Source organism: Acomys russatus, chromosome 28 (assembly GCF_903995435.1).
Source record: "Acomys russatus chromosome 28, mAcoRus1.1, whole genome shotgun sequence".
Lineage (NCBI taxonomy): Eukaryota > Metazoa > Chordata > Mammalia > Rodentia > Muridae > Acomys > Acomys russatus.
The window spans coordinates 26,914,179-26,933,618 of NC_067164.1; the positions used below are offsets into that span (position 1 = coordinate 26,914,179).

The 19,440-nt window shown below is 47.4% G+C and overlaps 1 protein-coding gene across 1 annotated transcript; it reads right to left on the minus strand.

Annotated features, from left to right (window-relative positions):
* Window positions 1–386: 386 nt before the first annotated feature.
* On the minus strand, window positions 387–14,207 carry Slc35e3 (solute carrier family 35 member E3). The gene is made up of 5 exons (XM_051170854.1): window positions 13,630–14,207; window positions 13,190–13,300; window positions 8,364–8,522; window positions 5,851–5,933; window positions 387–1,024 (listed from the first exon to the last, which is right to left on the minus strand). Exons 1-5 carry the CDS (start codon window positions 14,029–14,031, stop codon window positions 838–840), a joined length of 942 nt encoding a protein of 313 aa, XP_051026811.1. The 5' UTR covers window positions 14,032–14,207; the 3' UTR covers window positions 387–837.
* Between the last annotated feature and the right edge of the window lie 5,233 nt (window positions 14,208–19,440).

Sequence of the window (19,440 nt, forward strand, 5' to 3'; positions counted from 1 at the left end):
CTTCCAGCATTGTAATTTGTTTTATGACCATGTCTATGAATGCTTGTTTTCTATAAATATTTCCATTCTATAATGAGATAATAAAGGAGCTAAAGGCCAGGCGTGGTGGCAGAGTTCAAAGCCAGCTCGGTCTATGTAGAGAATTCCAGGCCAGCCAGGGCTGCTCAGTGAGACCCTGTTTCAGGACAGCCATCACCACCACCCTGCCCAGTGATAAGGAGGCTAAAGCAAACCACGGAAATAAAGCCGCTCCTTCTCACTTGAGGTCTGTGGGTGTTTGTCCAGCAAGCGCAAGACTCTGGCTTCGGTTGCCTGCACTGCCCTAAACACTGACTACAGTCTAGCAAACCTCATGGTGGGAGCACCTCAAGGTTCACGGCGGGAACCTTGAATGAGCATGCACGAGTCCTGTATGCCTTTCCTGGGGACAGCATGGACACTGACCAGCCACAGTGCCCCTGCAGTACCGGAGTGTGCACCCCGTTGTTGTTCCTACGGAAGCGAGCTTTCCATATTATGGTTGGTAGGACAGACCCATCTTCTCAGTGGCTCCTGTCATCCCGGGAAGGTGCTGCCGTCTGAGGCCAGGGCCTCACACGTGCTAGGCAAACACTAATGTTGAGTGACGGCTCTTGCCTCATGAAAAGTCTTTGAAAAGAAGCCTGAATCACATTGGTTTTAAAAAATTAAATCGATAAAAGGTACCAAAATGTCTTATCTGTGAAGAAAATACGTTTCGAAAGTCACTGAGTGGACTTTGCACGGCAGCCTTTCCATAGACTTACACAGCTGACATTTCTCATTTCTTTGGGGCGACTTTCTTTTCTCTGCCAGAGCTCAGGGCCTCTGGGCCAGCTTACTCTTACTTCCTTCCTGTTCGCTGAGTTTAAAGTGGGTGTAGGTGAGGATCCCAAATAGCGTACACAAGATGCCAAGTCCTTGGGCTACTGAGAGTGGATCCTTAAATAAAACGTATCCTCCGCACAGGGTGATGCAGAACTTGAAGTGACCGAACATGTTGTAGCTGAGAGGGTCAGGTAAGGAGACAAAGGCGCAAGGAGCTAGATGTTAGGGTCACACAGATGCACATTAATACTGCACACATGGCAACGGCTACCTGTGGCTGGAAGAATGTCATGCAACACGGACTCAAGAGCTGCCATGCATTTAAAGGTGACATGCTGGGCTAATCACACTTTCTCCAGGCATGCCGTTAGCAACTTACAGATGTGAAAATGGTGACATATGGGGGCTGGAGAGATGGCTCAGAGGTTAAGAGCACTGTCTGCTCTTCCAGAGGTCCTGAGTTCAATTCCCAGCAACCACATGGTGGCTCACAACCATCTATAATGTGATCTCATGCCCTCTTCTGGCCTGCAGGTGTATATGCAGGTAGAGCACTGTATACATAATAACAAATAAAAAAAAGAAAATGGTGATATAACATTAAAATGGTGTGTGTGTGTGTGTGTGTGTGTGTGTGTGTGTGTGTGTGTATAGAGTGTGACGCCTATGGAGGCCAGAGAGGGTGTTGGATTCCCTGGGGTTGGAATTACAGGCAGCTGTGGCCATCTGGTGTCAGTGTTGGGAGCCAAACTCAGGTCCTCGGCACAGCAGGGTGTGCTCTTCACTGTTGAGCTGTCTCTCTAGCTCCTGTATTTATTCTTCCAGGTTGGAACTAAGCTACACATATATACACTCCAAAGTGAGAAGAGACTGCCTCAAGTATCCTGGTGACCTCTCCAAAAAAGGAACGTATGGGAAGGGTGTTCAGAGTAGTTTATGGTCATGCTATGAAGTGGCATCTCCAATAGACTGTCACTGGTAGTGAGCTGAGATGTGCCAGGTGCCAGGGAGCTGACTCGATGAAAACTTCCAGTATACCCAAGATTAGGAGGGTGAGGGAGAGAGGAGCCCAAGGGAGCAGCGGCAGCGGCAGCTGTTAGGCACTCTTCCATGAGCACCCCTGGCCCACTGCGCTCACCCTCCTCATCTTACCACTGTGGAGGCTCAGAAACTTTAATAACTAAAAAATAACTATTTGGAGCCAGGCCTGGTGGCACATGCCTGTAATCCCAGCACTTGGGAGGCAGAGTCAGACAGATCTCTGTGAGTTTGAGATCAGCCTGGTCTACAAAGTGAGTCCAGCACAGCCAAGGCTACACAGAGAAACTCTGTCTCGAACAAAACAAACAAACAAAACCCCTACATTTATGTAGTCATGTGTGTGCCATGCGGATGAGCATGGCAAGGCACAGATATGGAGGTCAGAGGACAACTTATAGACCTACTATGTGGGCCCCAGGGATTGAACTTAGGTCCTCCAGCTTGGTGGAAGGTATGCCTGCTGAGTCACCTCAACAGACTGTAATAACCAAATGACACAGTTCAAGTCTAAACAAAGGTGGATCTATTCAGCTTCAAAGTTCAGGCTAAAAAAGTCAAACCACATACATATATACCCCTCAGAAATTACTCTCCTGCTATATTTTATACATAATTATTTTTCTATCTAAAATAATATTGTATTACTCTTCAGATGATAGAAAACTACGTGTTCTTCCTAGCAACAACTTAAAAGCAGCTACTGCCTCGTGCCTCAGTTTTCCTGTCTATTAAATGTAAGATGATCTTGTGTCTGCCCTCTACAGTTGATGGGGATTAGATTAATTACTATCTGCAAAGACTGGTATGCAGCAAGCACCATCCTGCTCACTGTAAGCTTGTACAGCCAGCGCCTGTGCTCGGCAGGACCACTGAGCACTGGAGCTGCCGATGCCCCCGGTTTCTCTTCTGCTTCTCTCACACCCCACTCCCTTTGCTGTGATGTGGACAATGAGCTGACAGAGAGATCCTAAGTCTCGAGCTCCCAAAACACACACAAGGCTCCCAGGAAGTGGTAGACCTGGCCATGGCGAGTCGGGTTTGTAACCCCAGCACCAGTGAGGCTGAAGCAGGGGGGCTAGCCTGGGCTATACGAGAGTGCTCCACGAAATAAAAAAAGCAACAACCAAAAGAGACCAGGCAGCGGCCCGCAGGGGAGCTTGGGCAGCTCCCAGGGCACTTGCCAGTGGAGCTGATACTTGAGATGCAGCAGATGTCCCCGGGGATGGCTGTCACAGTGCCGCAGTGAGATATGCCTTATCTCAGAGGTTAGCGTCAGATACTCCCCGCCTTGCTAAGCAGCTCATGGCCTGGCAAAGGCATTTACAGAAAGGGAAGGCAAATTTGACTGACACTCCTCAGTGGCTCTTCTTAGGAAGTGAAAACAGAGTGCAATTCAGTTCTCTCTTCTCCGGGCAGGCTTCCCCTCACCAGAACGTCCTCGGGTCAAAACTGCCAGTCTCCCTGACACAGTGGTTCCCACCTCTCCTCCTCAGGGGCCTCCTCCTCCTCCTCCTCACCCTGAAAGTGCAGGGGTCCAGGGTCCAGTCTTTTCAGGTCTTTTCTGACTTGTTTGCTGAGTAGTCTCAGTCACCATTCACATCACATCTCTACACCGACTGGAATCCCTGTAGCTGAGGCCTCGTCCCCAAACCCTGCATTTCAGACCTCCAAGCTGGCCTATCTGGACAGCCACTGCAATATACATGGGACCCAACCTCACTGCTCCATGTTCAACTGTTGAGGAAGCGTGTTGGTGCTACTGGAAATGTGTTCACAGTGCAGGGCTTCTCACCATTCCCTCTGGGTAATAAGCTGGCACCCTAAGAGAAGATGTTCATTTTTACACGTGTGTCTGTCTGTGTGAGTGTATGCAGTGTGCGTGCGCGGTCCAGAGGAGGATCAGATCCCCTACAAGAATTGTGAGCTGTGGGGGCTGGAGAGATGGCTCAGTGGTTAAGAGCACTGTCTGCTCTTCCAGAGGTCCTGAGTTCAATTCCCAGCAACCACATGGTGGCTCATAGCCATCTATAATGTGATCTGATGTCCTCCTCTGCCTGCAGATGTACATGCAGGCAAAGTGCTGTATACATAATAATAAATAAATAAATCTTAAAAAAAAAAAAAAAAAGGAAAAGAAAAGAATTGTGAGCTGCCTGTGGTGGGTTCGAAGAACCGAACTTTGATCCTCTGGATGAACAGCAGTGCTCTTAACTGCTGGGCCACCTCCGTAGCCCCACAAAGCAGTACTTAACAAACTAGAAACTGCAGTGGTTTTCTGATGACTCCCTTCTGCCTACCTCCTCTAGTCCAATTTCTTCAGCCACATGAGCAGCATCTGTAGACATTTCTGACTGTTGCGGTGGGGGCAGCTGGGGGGCTGCTGTCATCTAGTGGCAGACACATGCCATGCTGCTGTCCACCGTTCAAGGACAGCACAGGCTTCCAAACAAAGCAGCTTGGCCTCAAAGTGAATACCACAAGGTGAGAAACTCACCTGTGGCACCACAGGTCTCTACTGAGCTTCCATGAGGACCCGAGGCCATACCCCACCTCTGCTGCTGCAAGCCCTCCCCCCCCCCCCCAACCCCGTGACATCCAGCCTCATGCATCCAGCTCTCCCTGCCTCTCAGCCCACACCCCTGCTTCAGCTGCACAGGTGCCCTTGCTCCTCAGGCCCCTCACCTGCTGTCTAAATCAGTTTTAAGGACTATGATCCCTGTTACTTATGGATACTAGGCAGATAGGCTGTTTGTTCTTTTGTCGTCTCAGTCTTTACTCGTTTATGTAAGTCAGCATAGGTTTTTCTTCTCTAGTTTCTATAAATGAGGTCTTAGACTATAGCCCAGGCTGGCTTCAGACACAGGGGAGGGCTGGAGAGATGGCTCAGAAGTTAAGAGCACTGGCTGCTCTTCCAGAGGTCCTGAGTTCAATTCCCAGCAACCACATGGTGGCTCACAACCATCTATAATGAGAGCTGGTGCCCTCTTCTGGTGTGCAGGTGAACAGGCAGGTACAACACTGTACACATAATAAATATTAAAAAACAAAAACCACATGGGAATCCTGCCTTGGCATCCCAAGTCCTGGGACCACAGGGATGAGCCATCACCCTGTAAGTCAGCTGTAAGTCTGCTCTTTAAAGGAGAGAGTACTAAGCTACCCCTTTCATATAAGAAGATTCATTCTTCACGTTTGCCTACAAGTAGGAATAGGGCCAAATGAAACGAAACGAAAGACAGGGAGAATTACAGACAGACTGGTGAAAACTAGCTGTGGAATTTCATCTTCTACACATAACTTCAGTTTTCTATTGTAAATTTAGAATATTAAGAACATTTTACTCATTTGGAAACAAGAACACCTGTTTCCAAATAAATGCAGACACAGTCTAAAGTCAGATGCTGAGGGTGTGAAACGATCTTCCGTTACATAAGTTGACTACACTGAAAAGTGACTCCACTCTAAGCCCCCGCTCTTCTATCCATTCAGTAAATATCACTTAACCCAGTATCAGCGAGTCAGGGTGCTAAGTATGTTTTTTATAAGAGAAAAGATCGCTACTACTTAAGAAAACCCAAAAGTACTCCTTTATAGAAAGCAAACTCATTTCCCTAGTTGATAAATTCCATAGAGACTAGAGTGGAAAGATATTCTTAAAAAAATCAAAAAAGGGGCTGGAGCTCAGCACTTAAGGCCGCTAGCTGTTCTTCCAGAAGACCCGAGTTATATGCCCAGCACCCATGAGGAGGCTCACAGCTACCTGTAACCTCAGTTCCAGGGAATCTGACGGCTTCTCTGGCCTTGAAAGGTGTGATCACATATGCATGTATGCAAACGAAATATGACAATAAACATGTTGAAATAACCCAGCCCACTAACAAAGGCTATGTAATGACGTTAAACTCAACGGTAACAAGCGGGAAACAAGGATTACGCACAGCCCGAAGCACATGGAAAGGATACGTGACTGGTGAGGTGTTCCCAATGATCCAATAAATCGATAAATTCACCATGAAAGCGATGACTCCAGACAGCAGTACCATAAGCTGCAGATAAACCAAAAGAATCACTAGAACCATGAACAAGTATATCTCATTAGGAGTTTTCAAAAAATGCGAACTTCAACCATTAAAAACAAGATGACACATGCTGGTCATCCCAGCTCTATATGTTGAGGTAGATGCAGGAGGATTACTGTCTGTTTGAGGCCTGTGTGGCTTACAGAGTGCCAGGCTAGTCAGAGACGCACAGCAAGGCCATGTCTCAACAAACAAATACCCTACAAAAAGTGAGTTTAGAAAATCAACTTGGAGCCAGGTGGTGGTCGTGCATGCCTTTGATCCCAGCACCCACGAGGCAGAGGCAGGTGGATCTCTGTAAGTTCAAGGCCAGCCTGGTCTACAGAGAAAGCCTGTCTCGAAAAACAAAAAGTAACTGTCCAACAAGCAGTGGGAAACTGCAATGCCTGGCTTTGCGGCGGTATTAGGAGCACGTGTGTAGTCCCCACATATGGGCAGCTGAAGTAGGAGGGTCAAAGCAGCTTTGCCTCAGGTGAGTTTGAGACCAGCCTGGCTCTATGAAATGCTATCTAAAACAACAAATAACAAAGCAATGAACCGAGGAGTGAGGAGATGGCTCAGCAGTTACAACGCTCCCTTTTCTTTTCACAGGACCGGAGTTCTGTTCTCAGCACTCAGGTAGGCTTACAACCACCTTGTAACTCCAGTTCCAGTGGATCTGAAACCACTGGCCTCTGAGACACAGACACAGACACACACTGGGAGCAAAAAGAAACCTTTAAAAAGCAAGCAAATACACCAATAAAACAAAAGATATAGTTTGAATGTGAATTTCTAGGTTCATTTTTTTTTTTTTCTTTTTTCTTTTTTCTTTTTTGGTTTTTTGAGACAGGGTTTCTCTGTTGTAGCAGCTCTCCTGGACTCACTTTTTAGACGAGGCTGACCTGGAACTCACATAGATCCTCCTGTCTCTGCCTTCTAAGTGCTGAGATTAAAGGTGTGCGCCACCCCCCCCACCCCCAGCTCTCTCTTGCCTTACCCCCGCCCAGATCTCAGAGTCTCCCTCTATTGCTTCAAGTTCTTGGACCCAAGGACTCTTCTGGCCTCAGGTTCCAGCAGCTGAGACCCAGACACACACCACTGAGCTCAGCTATAATAAGTTACCATTACATTTACCTAGTGGGAAAATCAGAAGATAAAGGTAAGCAAACAGTCTACGGAATATCTACAGTCCCAGCCACCACCACATCCGCTAACGGTGCAGCATGGGTACTTGCAGATTAATTTCTGATGAATTGTTCATGTTTATTCTTACTTAATTCAAAAATGTTTATTGGAGCTGGGCAGTGGTGCATGCCTTTCATCCCAGCTGTTGGGATCTTTGTGAGTTCAAGGCCAGCCAGGTCTACAGAGCAAGTTCCAGGACAGTTAGGGCTAAAACAGAAAAACAAAACAAAGACCCATTTATTGGGTAACTACAGTATCAGGCCAGGCTTTGTGAGGCACACAGCATATACAAAGCTCTTGCCCTGAAAGGACTTAGAGAACACGTGACAAGGCAGACATAATGCCTGGGGAGGTGACTCAGTGGAAATACACTTGTGCAAGCACAAGGACCTGAGTTTACATACCAGGGCCCCATGTAAAGGCTGGGAGTTGCTGGGGAGGTGGAGGCAAGAGGATTCCTAGGGCCTGAGAGAGACCCTGCTGAAAAAACAAAGGTGTAGTTACCGAGGAAGACACCCAGTGTCAACATGTGGCGCACACATGCAGGTGTACATAACTATATTCATACACACACAAGTCATGATGACCAACACTTACAGTAAAAGGCTTTACACGCTCAAAGTTGTTCTAGACATTTTATGTTGACACCATGTTAACCTCACAAACAACCACGAGGCAGGTGGAGAAAGAGTACCCCTTCTTTGCAGCTGCGAGCACAGGGGTGGGGGGCTGCGGGGGGACAGCAGACAACAGGTCATACAGCAATCTCAAGGCAGGAGGTCAGAGCCAAAACATGATAAAGTGCTGTCTTACACTTCTGGGACCTTCCACTTTCTTCATATTTTTATGTATATTCAAGAGCTATACAATCAGTATGTGGCATTTTATGAAACGACACCATTTTTTACATTTACATTGTGAAAACATAAAATTAAAATACAAGTATGGGATCTAGCTTGGTAGGACAGAGCAGTAACTGGACACTGGAAACAGTGAGCGGCGGCCTGGTTTGCCTGTGTCCAGCTGCCCCAGTCTCGGCCAGTCCTTTCATTTTCCTATGCCTCAGTTTCTACATATGAAAATAATTTTTATTTTGCCTGCCTTAGAGAGTAGCCATAGGAACTAAAGGTGAGGGAGGGCAGACTTCGGATTGGGCTCCCAAATCCCAGAACTGCATTAGGAAAGGAGTGATTACTAGAATTCTTAGGCACCAAACCAGTTAGAACTTACCAAGGCAGAAACTGACCAGGGGCCAAATATTCCTCCCTCTCCAAACACTGGCTCAAAGAAGGGCACAGCCCCCAGCAGCATGGCCGAAGACATGGGGGCCTGGTAGAACAGCAGCTGCATCGAGTTCACCTGCAGTTCATGCTGCTTGGCTCCGACCCACTGAAAACCGGGAGAGGAAAACAAACAAACAAACAAAAAACAAAACAAAACAAACAAACAAACAAAAACCAAGTCAGGCACAAAGAAAAGCATCGTCGGTCAGACCACACAGGGCCAGGCTAAGGGAGAGGACATAGCTCATGATTCTACAAGGCCTCAAAGAGCGGGGAGATCTGAGTGACCTGGGCACCTCAGAGGAGGAGCTCTATGAACGTGGTCTGTGATGATCTACTGACCCTGCGGCGCCACCCTCTGCTCTCCTGATTCTACCAGAGCCCCCATGTGTCAGGAGAAGCATTAGAAAAACAAGGAGGTGAGAGGTGTAGGCAGAAATGCAGCACCAGGCCTGCTTTCCTGAGAAAAGTGGAAGTGTGGCAGGCTAGGTAACCACTGACCAACGAACTAGACCGTTTCTTATTCCACATGGACTCCCCATGTGTGCATTAGAAAAGACATGGACTTCAGAGTCACTTTAAAACCCACCCAGTGTCAGAAGACATTTTCCCCTCCTGAGAACTGTTCTGTAGGTCAGATTTCTCACCAATATACCTGGGCACAATGGAGTCGTCAGAAACCCTAAAATACTGTCTCATTCAATAAAAACCTCAGCCCCTTATATCCCATGCCCTTAAAATACTTCACAAGTATGACTAAAGAGAGGCTCTGCATAGTATTATGGCTGTTAGCTTGAACCAGATCTGACAGGGACAGCCTGGCTTTTCAACAGCCTCTATAGGCCTGTGTTTCCTAAATCTACTACGTATTCTGTTACATAAAGCAAGATTACAGGAATTCACCAAGACTGAAATGGAAAGGCAGGAAATGTGACCACACACTCCTGCCAGCTTTCACCAGGAGTCTTCGGAGACCATGAAGGACAAAGAACCGATTCTTCCCCGGCTCGCTTACAGGAGTATGGCTGTGAGCAAAAGCAGCAAGGCTGGAGGCAGTACCAGCTCACCTTCCTGCCTGTGGTAGCCTCCCTGTCTGCCGTACCCGGGACAGCTGTCTTAACCAAGGGTCTGGTCAGCGTTCCTCCTACACCCTACTAACTGATCCACCACCCCGCAAGCCACACCGGAAAGAGCCATCTGACTGACTCGTTTTCTTATCTGCAGTCACTGAACAGCTCTGACCTCTTTTCCCAGCATCTTTTAAAAATGCTTGCAAGCACCGGGGATAGAACACAGGGCCTTGTACGTGCTGGGCAAGCCCTGGCCTCCATTCCTGGTCCCCACCCCGAGTATCTGTAACTTCTTAGCCACCATGGCTTCCTGGTCACTTTCCCTTAGTCTGCACAGCCCTGTGTAAGATCAAGCCCCTCTGTCTGTAGGTGAGCCTCCACTCCTGCTGCTAACTTCTCTCTCGGACACCCACCTCCTTAACTCTCCTGGCTCCTAGCCGATAGGGTCCTACTAACTCTTCCTCCCAAATAGATGCCCGATGCTCACACCCCTGCCCTAGGCCAGGCTCTTCGCCCTTTCTCTCTGTATCCTCCATTGCCACTAGACTGTGCTTTCTTGAACACAAGTCACCAGGAAGCCTCTTCCCAAGCTAAACGGTCTCCTTTGCTGGCACCCGCTGAGTGACAGCAAGATCTTTCCCTCCTGGTCCTCGCTGCCAGGCATCACCTACCTGTAACACCTCACCAAACACATCACGGGCTCTGTGCTTTCACACGCATTACAGGAGAGGCACAGTGCTTCACTGCCCAGCAAATGTGTAGCTTTGCCATTTCCAGGTGCCCCTCCAGGACTCTCCTGAGCTTGGAGGGACATGACTGAGGCAAGTCTGCACATGTGCGGTCAATGGTAGACTACAGTGCTTTCCCTCACTGTGTCCTTAAGGGTGAGCATAAAGGAAATGTCTGTCAAACAAAGAAGCCCATTGTCTTTCTCCAGCTAAGAGCTTGTCTTCTTTCACCTTCCCTTAATGTTCCCAGCAGCAGAAAAAAAATCAAATAACTCAGAAACCCAGTTAGGATACAAGAGGCAGATATAATTTTTGTTTAAAAGGAATTTTCTGGAGCAGGAGGGGCTGTCAGGAGTGTGTAAGGTGTCTACCTATTCTGACATAGTTGCTGTTTATTAGAACCTTCGCTCCTTGGTCTTCAAGTTGCTCCTTGAGTAATCTCATCGCAAACCTAGGGATATAGGACCTTTTGATTCTAATCTACAGCAATTTTGAAACTTTTGTGAACAGAAATGGCCAAAGAAACAAAACCCCAAGCAAAACAAAACAAAAACACCAGTGAGTAATGTGAACTGAAGTTATGTATATGGAGTTAAAGAAATTCTAATATTTAACAAGTAAACCAGGTGTGGTAACACAGGCCTATACTTTCTCTCTCTCTCTCTCTCTCTCTCTCTCTCTCTCTCTCTCTCTCTCTCTCTCTCTCTCTCTCTCTCAAGACAGGGTTTCTCTGTGTAACAGCTCTGGCTGTCCTGGAACTTGCTTTGTAGTGCAGCCTGGCCTCGAATTCATGGAGATCCACCTGCCTCTACCCCTAAGTACTGGGATTAAAGGCGTGTGCCACCACCGCCCGGCTATACTTCTCTCTTAAGAAGTAAAAAGAGGACTGGAGAGATGGCTCAGTAGTTAAGAGCACTGACTGCTCTTCCAGAGGTCCTGAGTTCAATTCCCAGCAACCACATGGTGGTTCACAGCCACACTTTTAATCCCAGCATTTGAGAGGCAGCGGCAGATGGATCTCAGTGAGTTTGAGACCAGCCTGGCCTACAAAGTGAGTCCAGAACAGGCAGGGCTACACAGAAACCCTGTCTCGATGGGAAATAAACAAAAAATAAAGAGAGAGAGGTCAGGCATGATGGCAGGCTTTTAGTCCCAGCACTCAGAAGGCAAGCAGATCTCAGTAAGTTCCACGACAGCCTGGTCTACATAGTGAGCTTCAGGCCAGCCAGGGCTACATAGTCCTGTCTCAAGAAAAACAAAACAGCCTTTAATCCCAGCACTTGGGAGGCAGAGGCAGGCGGATCACTGTGAGTTTGAGGCCAGCCTGGTCTACAAAGCAAGTCCAGGACAGCCAAGGCTACACAGAGAAACCCTGTCTCAAACAAACAAACAAAAAACAAAACAAAGAAAAACCAAAAACCAACCAACCAAAAAAACAAAAAACAAAAAACAAAACCAAAAAAACAACATCACAAAACCAACCAACCAATCAACCAAACAATAAGTACAAAAAAACATTACAACAAAAAGTAAAAAGAGGATCAATAAAGATGGCTCAGTGGGGAGCTGGAGAGATGGAGAGATGGCTCAGAGGTTAAGAGAACTACTGACTGTTCTGCTGTTCTTCCAAAGGTCCTGAGTTCAATTCCCAGTAACCACATGGTGGCTCACAACCATCTATAATGTGATCAAATGCCCTCTTCTGTCATGCAGGCAGAGCACTGTATACATAATAAATAAATAAATCTTAAAAAAAAAAAAAAAAAAAGATGGCTCAGTGGGAAAAGGTCCCTGCTGTCAAACCTGACTGCCAAAGTGCAATCCTAGGGACCCACAGGATAGAAGAGAAGAATAGACTCTGAAAATTGCCCTCTGACCTCTGTATGCACAGGTGACTGGCATGTACATATACACATGAGTGCATGTGCATACAAACAAAATACAAAGGTGTAAAAAATAAAAGGTAGAGCGAGCTTGGGTGTAGGTGAGTGGTGGAGTACTTGCCTAGTGTGTGCAAGGTCTTGGGTTTGATCCCAGGATGACAACCAGCAGAGGCAGCAGCTGTTGCTGACATTGCGAGCAGGCCAGGTGAGTTTTAGCTCAATGTACAGAGCTTGCTTCGAATGCAAGGAGGAGGTGGGTCCATCCTTAGCGCTCCCACCCCCACCCAAAGCATAGTATTTTCTGGAACCATGCTTCTGGGACAGTCACACCAGGAAAGAGTAAGGTGCTTAGGTGAGCACTGAGCTACCATTCCTAACTAGAATGCCTTACTTTATCACCCCTGGGGCTCTGTGACAGAGGGAACACTGGTTGTATTTGGTTTTGATTCCCCTCCTGCAGGCACACCCAGAATTTCCAGACCAAGGTTTCCAGTATAGAGAGAATACTGTTTCACTGTTCCCTTCACCCTGTTATTTCTCCCCACTGCACACACAAAAACCAGCTTGTTGGAAACTTATGGTAATGAAGTGAGTCTATGGTTACAGTATTTGCACTGTGTTCCCATAAGGACTTAAAAACCTAGAAACACTACTGATATGGGCAAATTACTAAGATCCAATAGGCAAGCTTTGTAACACCAACACTGCCTTTTCATGCTTGTGTTTGGAAATGTATACTTTTCCTCAGAGCAACTTTATAATTAAAGAGTGAGTGACAAACATGAGCAGTAAACTTTGGAAGCAAAGCCTTACTGCTCATTTTATAAAGACTTCTCAGAAGGAAAACCAAGAACCCAAATCGGTTCCAAACTTTGATTCTGCATGGGCGCTGTGCACTTACAAATGGACACTGGGTGAGCCTCACACACCCACGTGTCTCTGTCTCCTCTGTTCTCTTCACCACCAGTTAGACAATTTATCAATTCCCAACAGTCTATCGTCTCTCTACTGCATTTTCTAAACCCTGGGTTACAGCTTCAAAATTTATGAATTTGCTAAAAAGGCACATAAAAGAAAAAAAAGTTTACCAACCACTTGATAAAGAGATGTAACAAGCACACCAAGGGCTGCAAACACCATCCCCAGGGCATGGAACTTCACGTCGTAGTAAGAATTTAGGATTACACCTACAGTTATAGGGATCTGTAAAGAAAAAGAGGCAAATGCTGTTGAGATTAAATCCACGGCTGATGTCTTAACAAGACTAATAAAACACATTGCCGGGGAACACTGAATTGTCTGTTTTCTTCTTTTGGGGAAAGCTGCCAATCCTAAAATAGTGTGATTCTCTGCAGACATTTACATAGAACTCTATGTGCCAAGATGGGTTCTTCCACCCCTCCCCAGGTAAGCCGGCGGGATGATGGGAATGAGCTCCCGGGGTGCCAGGCTCTAAGGTGTATTCAATTTTCCCGGGGAGAAAGAACCAGGTAGCTGGCCAGGGTAGCGCTCGCACAGCTGTAGCTACTCACCAGTGTGAGCTGTATTCTGACGGAGAATCTCTTCTGGTACCAGAAGGTCTGGATGGCTATGATCACCGGCGTGGTCATGGCCTTAGCCAGCTGATAGGTCCCTATGGTGTTGTTCTGCAGAGAAAGGTTGGTGAAGACCACAAAGCCGCAGAAGCTCAGGGCCAGGAGCAGGAGCTTGGAGATCGGCAGACTTTTGGGGGCAAAGATGTCCAGTTTCTGGCAGATGTATAAGCCCAGCCAGGTGACCAAGAAGTGCACCAGGGTCAGGCTCATGTTGGGGAAGCCGTGGTGCACATAGATCCATTTGTTGAGGAACACGATGCAGATGGACACCAGCAAGTTGAACAGGAGCCCGGCGGCGATGCGCCCGTTGCCCCGGACCCGGTCCGCCAGCGATGCCATGATGCTCGCCGGCGGCGGAGCACCGCCCTCGGCCAAGCCCGGGCTGTCCAGCCTTCCCTGGCTGCCCCGGCCCTCCACCGCCGCGTGCACGCAGCCGCCCGCCTCACGCTCCGGCCGGGGACTGGCATGCGCCGGCCGGGTCCCTGGCCACTGCGCGCCCAGGCACCACAGGCCGCCGCCCTCAGGACCGGTACGCCGCAGCTCCTCCCAGCCCCGCCTCCCGTGGCCACGTGACCAGACCCGCACTTCCGCCGCGCAGGCGCGTTAGGCGCCCCGCTATGTTGCCTCAATCAGTCTCGGGAGCCCTTGGTCTCTGACTATTAATTTCTGTGGCTGATCACCCGGCTTATTTGGGGTAGATTCCTCGCCAATTTTACACTCCACGGGTGCTAAACAATTTTGATCCCTTTGCAGAAGGGAAAGCATTACTTACTGAAAGCATACTTTTAAATATCTTTAAAAGTCCAAACATGTCCAGAATGTAGATTTAAACCTATTTTGGCGTGAGGGGAAAAAAAAAATTTTTTTTTCCGAGACAAGGTTTCTCTGTGTAGCCTTGGCTGTCCTGGACTTGTTTTGTAGACCAAGCTGGCCTCGAAATCACAGAGATCCGCCTGCCTCTGCCTCCTGAGTGCTGGCATTACAAGTGTGTGCCAACGCACTTGGCTGCCTTGAAAAAAAAATTTAAACCACAATACATCTTTCTTTGGTAAACCTGAGAAAAAAGTACATTTTTCTGTATGACCAAGATATTTGCACTCCTAAGAGGCATATTATAGTAGTCTAATGCCCACGTCATGAGACAACCCCCCCCCCCCCGCAAGACCACCAGGAATCAACCCAATGCAAATCACACAGGGCCTCGTTTACTGATCAAGCTCAGACTGTTAGCCCCCTTGTAAGTCGGGAAGATGGTGGCCCCTAGGGCTAGGGGACAGGGCTTTTAAAGGGAAAAACTGTAGGCAGGGGTTTCCAAGCCTTGCGGTTACATGACAGGTCAGAGGCCGAAAGGAATGTTGCCCTTTAAGTTGATTGGCGAGGTCCAGGGCCAGACAACAGGGGGAAGTTTTTTGTTTGTTCTGGTCACTGTTACCTATAGCTCTGATTGGTTGATCCCGGGTGCAAGCTCCTAGGAACAGTTGCTAGCTGTAAGTTCGTGGCTCTCCCTGGAAACTCGCGTGGAACTACAGGATGGCGGGGGTGGGTGTGGGTGTCAAGTTCTCAGGCCCTGAACACAAAATGGCATTCGTTGGCCTCTACAGTAACAAGTATGCAATCCAACTTCAAAAGTTAGGGAGTTGGAAGCCGGGCGTGGTTGCGCACGCCTTTAATCCCAGCACTCGGGAGGCAGAGGCAGGCGGATTGCTGTGAGTTCGAGGCCAGCCTGGTCTACAAAGTGAGTCCAGGATGGCCAAGGCTACACAGAGAAACCCCGTCTCGAAAAAACAAAAAACAAAACAAAACAAAACAAAAGTTAGGGAGTTGGAGAGGACTTTAGTTTTGTACTATTATTTGGAAATGAAAGTATATCCACACCTTTGTTGTTATCTTTCAAGACTGGGAACTCACTCTGCAGAAGAGACTGGACTCAGAAATCACCCGGCTCTGCCTCCTAGAGTGTTATGAATAAAGGCATGCGCCACCGCCCCACCACGGCCGGGTTTATAGTCATATTGTTACAATGAAAGTGACTTTTTTCATCTGCAAAGTCAAATATTTGTCTTACACACTGAGAGAAAACATGAACCCTGCTTTTACTTATTTGTTTAGAGATGGGATTTCAAGTACACGAGGCTTGGCACTGAATGGCTCCTCCTGCTGCTACACGCTCTGCAACTGGGCTTTTAGTGTGTAGTTTTGGTTTCTAATGGATTGAGCGCTGTTTCCTGGCATATATGAGCTACTTGCCTATTTCGATTCTCTGCCCATTTCCTCCAGGATACCTGTTTTTCTAATTGACACTGAAAAGAAGCTCCTTGCTTCAGAAGCACAGTAGATTCTTGGATGACTTTTCCAAAGTCATATTAAGAACTTTATTCCAACAAGGTGTGGTGGTGCATGCCTTTAATCCCAGCACTCAGGAAGCAGAGGCAGGTGGATCGCTGTGAGTTCAGAGGCAAGCCTGGTCTACAAAGTGAGTCCAGGACAGCCAAGGCTACACAGAGAAACCTTATCTCGAAAAACCAAAACAAACACACATACGTATGGGGCTGTAGAAATTACTTAGAGGTTAAGAGCACTGGCTGTTCTCCCAAAGGTCCTGAGTCCAATTCCCAGAAACCATCTATAATGAGATCTGGTGCTCTCTTGTGGTGTGAAGGCATATATGCAAGCAAAACACTGTATACATAATAAATCAATCTTTTTAAAAAATTTGTTTTATTAATTTATTCATATTACATCTAAATTCTTATCCCATCCCTTGTATCCTCCCATTCCTCCCTCCCTCCTATTTTCCCCTTACTCCCTTCCCCTATGACTGTGATTGAGGGGGACCTCTTCCCCCTGTATATGCTCATAGGGTATCAAGTCTTTTCTTGGTAGATAAATCAATATTAAAATAAATCTTTAATTACATGTATGTGTATGAGTGCTCGTGTAGAGGTCAGTGTAGAGGAATTTCAATTCAGAACATGGCTTCTCTGGCAAGAGAACACATCCAAAGACCTCCTATGTCTGTGCAATCCAGCTGGAATACACACACACCTTTAAACCAGGAGACAGAGGCAAGTAGATCTGAGTTCAAGGCCAGTCTGGTATAAGCAAATTTCAGGTAAAGAAAAGCTTAGGTCCAGGGGTGGCCTTTAATCCCAAGCAGAGGTCAAGTTAGTTTGTCGAAGGAACCACCCAAGTTTGAAAGTGATGTCTAATTGAGTGGCATAAAAAGTCATAAATCAGAGAAAGATTTGACAACAGGATATGCCCAATTCTGACAAGAACAGAGAGGAAAGGGAAGCTGCTTAAGGGAGCAACACAGTGAGAGATGAGGCAGTAATAGAGACAGGTTACAGAGAAAGAACTCAGGTGAAGACTGAACGAGCCAGAGAATGAGAGGGAGCCACAAGATTAGAGAGGATTGCTGAGTTAGTTTGAAGCCAAGCAGGGCAATTCTAGGACGAGAGAGAAGCCAGATTGAGTAAGTCAGCTGGGAGAGGAGTTTGAGCCAAAACAGCTGAGTTGAGCTCAGTAAGAACAAGTAAGGGTGATCTTATTAAGCAGTGTCAGAGGCTGAAAACACCTAGGCCTAGGTTAGACTGTATGGAGGCTAGAAGCTTCCAGGACTAGAACTAGGTTAGCAGACAGAGACAGTGAGCTTCCGAGACAACAATGGAAAATAGGTGGGTAAAAGTTCCTTTTACAGGGGGCTGGAGAGATGGCTCAGAGGTTAAGAGCACTGTCTGCTCTTGCAGAGGTCCTGAGTTCAATTCCCAGCACCACATGATGGCTCACAACCATCTATAGTGTGATTGGATGCATACTGTATACCTAATAAAATTAAAAAAAAAAAAAGTTCCTTTTACAGGTCAGAGGACAGCTTGCAGGAGTCCATACTCAACTGTCAGGTTTGGGAACAAGTGCCTTCAGCAGGGGAGTAGATATTTCCTCCCTTTGAATCAAGCTTTGGCATCTTATGTTCTTAGAGAACTGCTCGCTTTACTAAAATGCCTCATCTCAGTTAGGGTTTCTATTGCTGGAATGAAACACCGCAGGCAAAAAGCAAGCTGAAGAGGAAACAGTTTATTAGGCTCACACTTACACAGCACTGTTTATCGCTGTAGGGAGTCAGGGCAGGATCCTGGACGCAGAGGCCATGGAGGGTGCTGCTCACTGGCTTGCTCAGCCTGCTTTCTTATAGAGCCCAGGACCACCAGCCCAGGGATGACACCACCCACAATTACCTGGGTTCTCACTCATCAATCACTAATTAAGAAAATGCCTTACAGCTAGATCTTAGGGAGACATTTTCTCAATTGAGGGTCCTTCCTTTCTGATACCTCTAGTTTGTGTGTCAAGCTGACTAGCCAGCACCTAACGCACTTGAATGAGTTATACAGACTATTTTATTGTTTTACATGATTTCATGTATTGCTATTAAAATTTATTTTAAACATTAGCTTTTGGATTTTGTTGCTTGTGCTGGTGAGAGGGAGAGGGGGGAGGGGGAGAGGGAATGTGTATGTGAGGGGAGGTGGTGATGGAGGGAGGGAGGAAGGGAGGGAGGGAGGGAGGGAGGGGAGAGGGAATGTGTGTGTGAGGGGCAGTGATGGAAGGAGGGAAGGAGGGAAGGAGGGAGGGAGGGAGGGAGGGAGGGGAGAGGGAGCAAGAGCACACCCAGGAAGTGCTTTATTTACCCAGTTGGGCCTTGGTGCTTATAGATTTGAGCTGATCATCTTAGCATGATTGATACTTTTTTTTCTGTCCCTGCTGTGCTGAGCACTGAACCCAGGGCTTGGCACAGGATAGAGAAATGCTCACTAATGTCAGGTGCCTTTGCCATCGCTGCAATTCCCCTGCCTCAGCCTCCCGAGTGCTGAGCCCCCAACACCACGCCAGGCTTCTGCTCTTCATAGAGCCACAGTAACTCTGACACGAAGGAACACCATCATCTCTAGTGAGCTCTGTCTGGGATAAAGTCAGCATCAAAGTTCCTTTATGGCCTGCGCACACTCAGTTCTTCTGATACGGTTCTTGGTTTGTTTGTTTGTATAGCCCAGGCTGTCCTAGACTCACTTTGTAGACCAGGCTGGCCTCAAACTCACAGCGACCTGCCTGCCTCTGCCTCCCAAGTGCTGGGATTAAAGGTGTGCACCGCTGCCTGCCTCCTGCTAGTTTTTTGAACACTGTGGTGCATGCTTGTAATCCTAGCACTCAGGAGGCAGAGGCAGGTGGAGCTCTGTGTGTTCGAGGTCAGCCTGGTCTATTCTGGACTCTAGTCCAGGATAGCCAGAGCTACACAGAGAAACCTTGTCTGGAATCTCCCACCCCCTCCAAAAAAAGCTCTTTAGACTGTTCCTATTTTTACCACATTGCTTCATCTGTGTAGACTTAAAATTTAAAGCTAACCTATTTCAACACAAAGTACAAATGGGCAGGCAGATCTTTGTGAGTTCGAGGCCAGCCTGGTCCCCGACAGTCAGGAAGACATAGCGAAACCCTGTTTCGGAACCCTCCACCTCTCCAAAAAGTTCAGATTTTATGACTTTCAACCCTAAATATTTCAGCATGCAGCTCCTAAGAATAAGGGAGGGCACTTCTATCCTCCCTTTAAATATTTATGCATCACGTGTATGTATGTGAGCACATGAGTGCAGGTGCTCAGAGCGGTCAGAACCTCTGAAGACAATTACAGGTGAGTGGGTTTGCTGCCCCGGTGCGTGCTGGGCTCATTTTTACTTTTGTTTTTTGTTT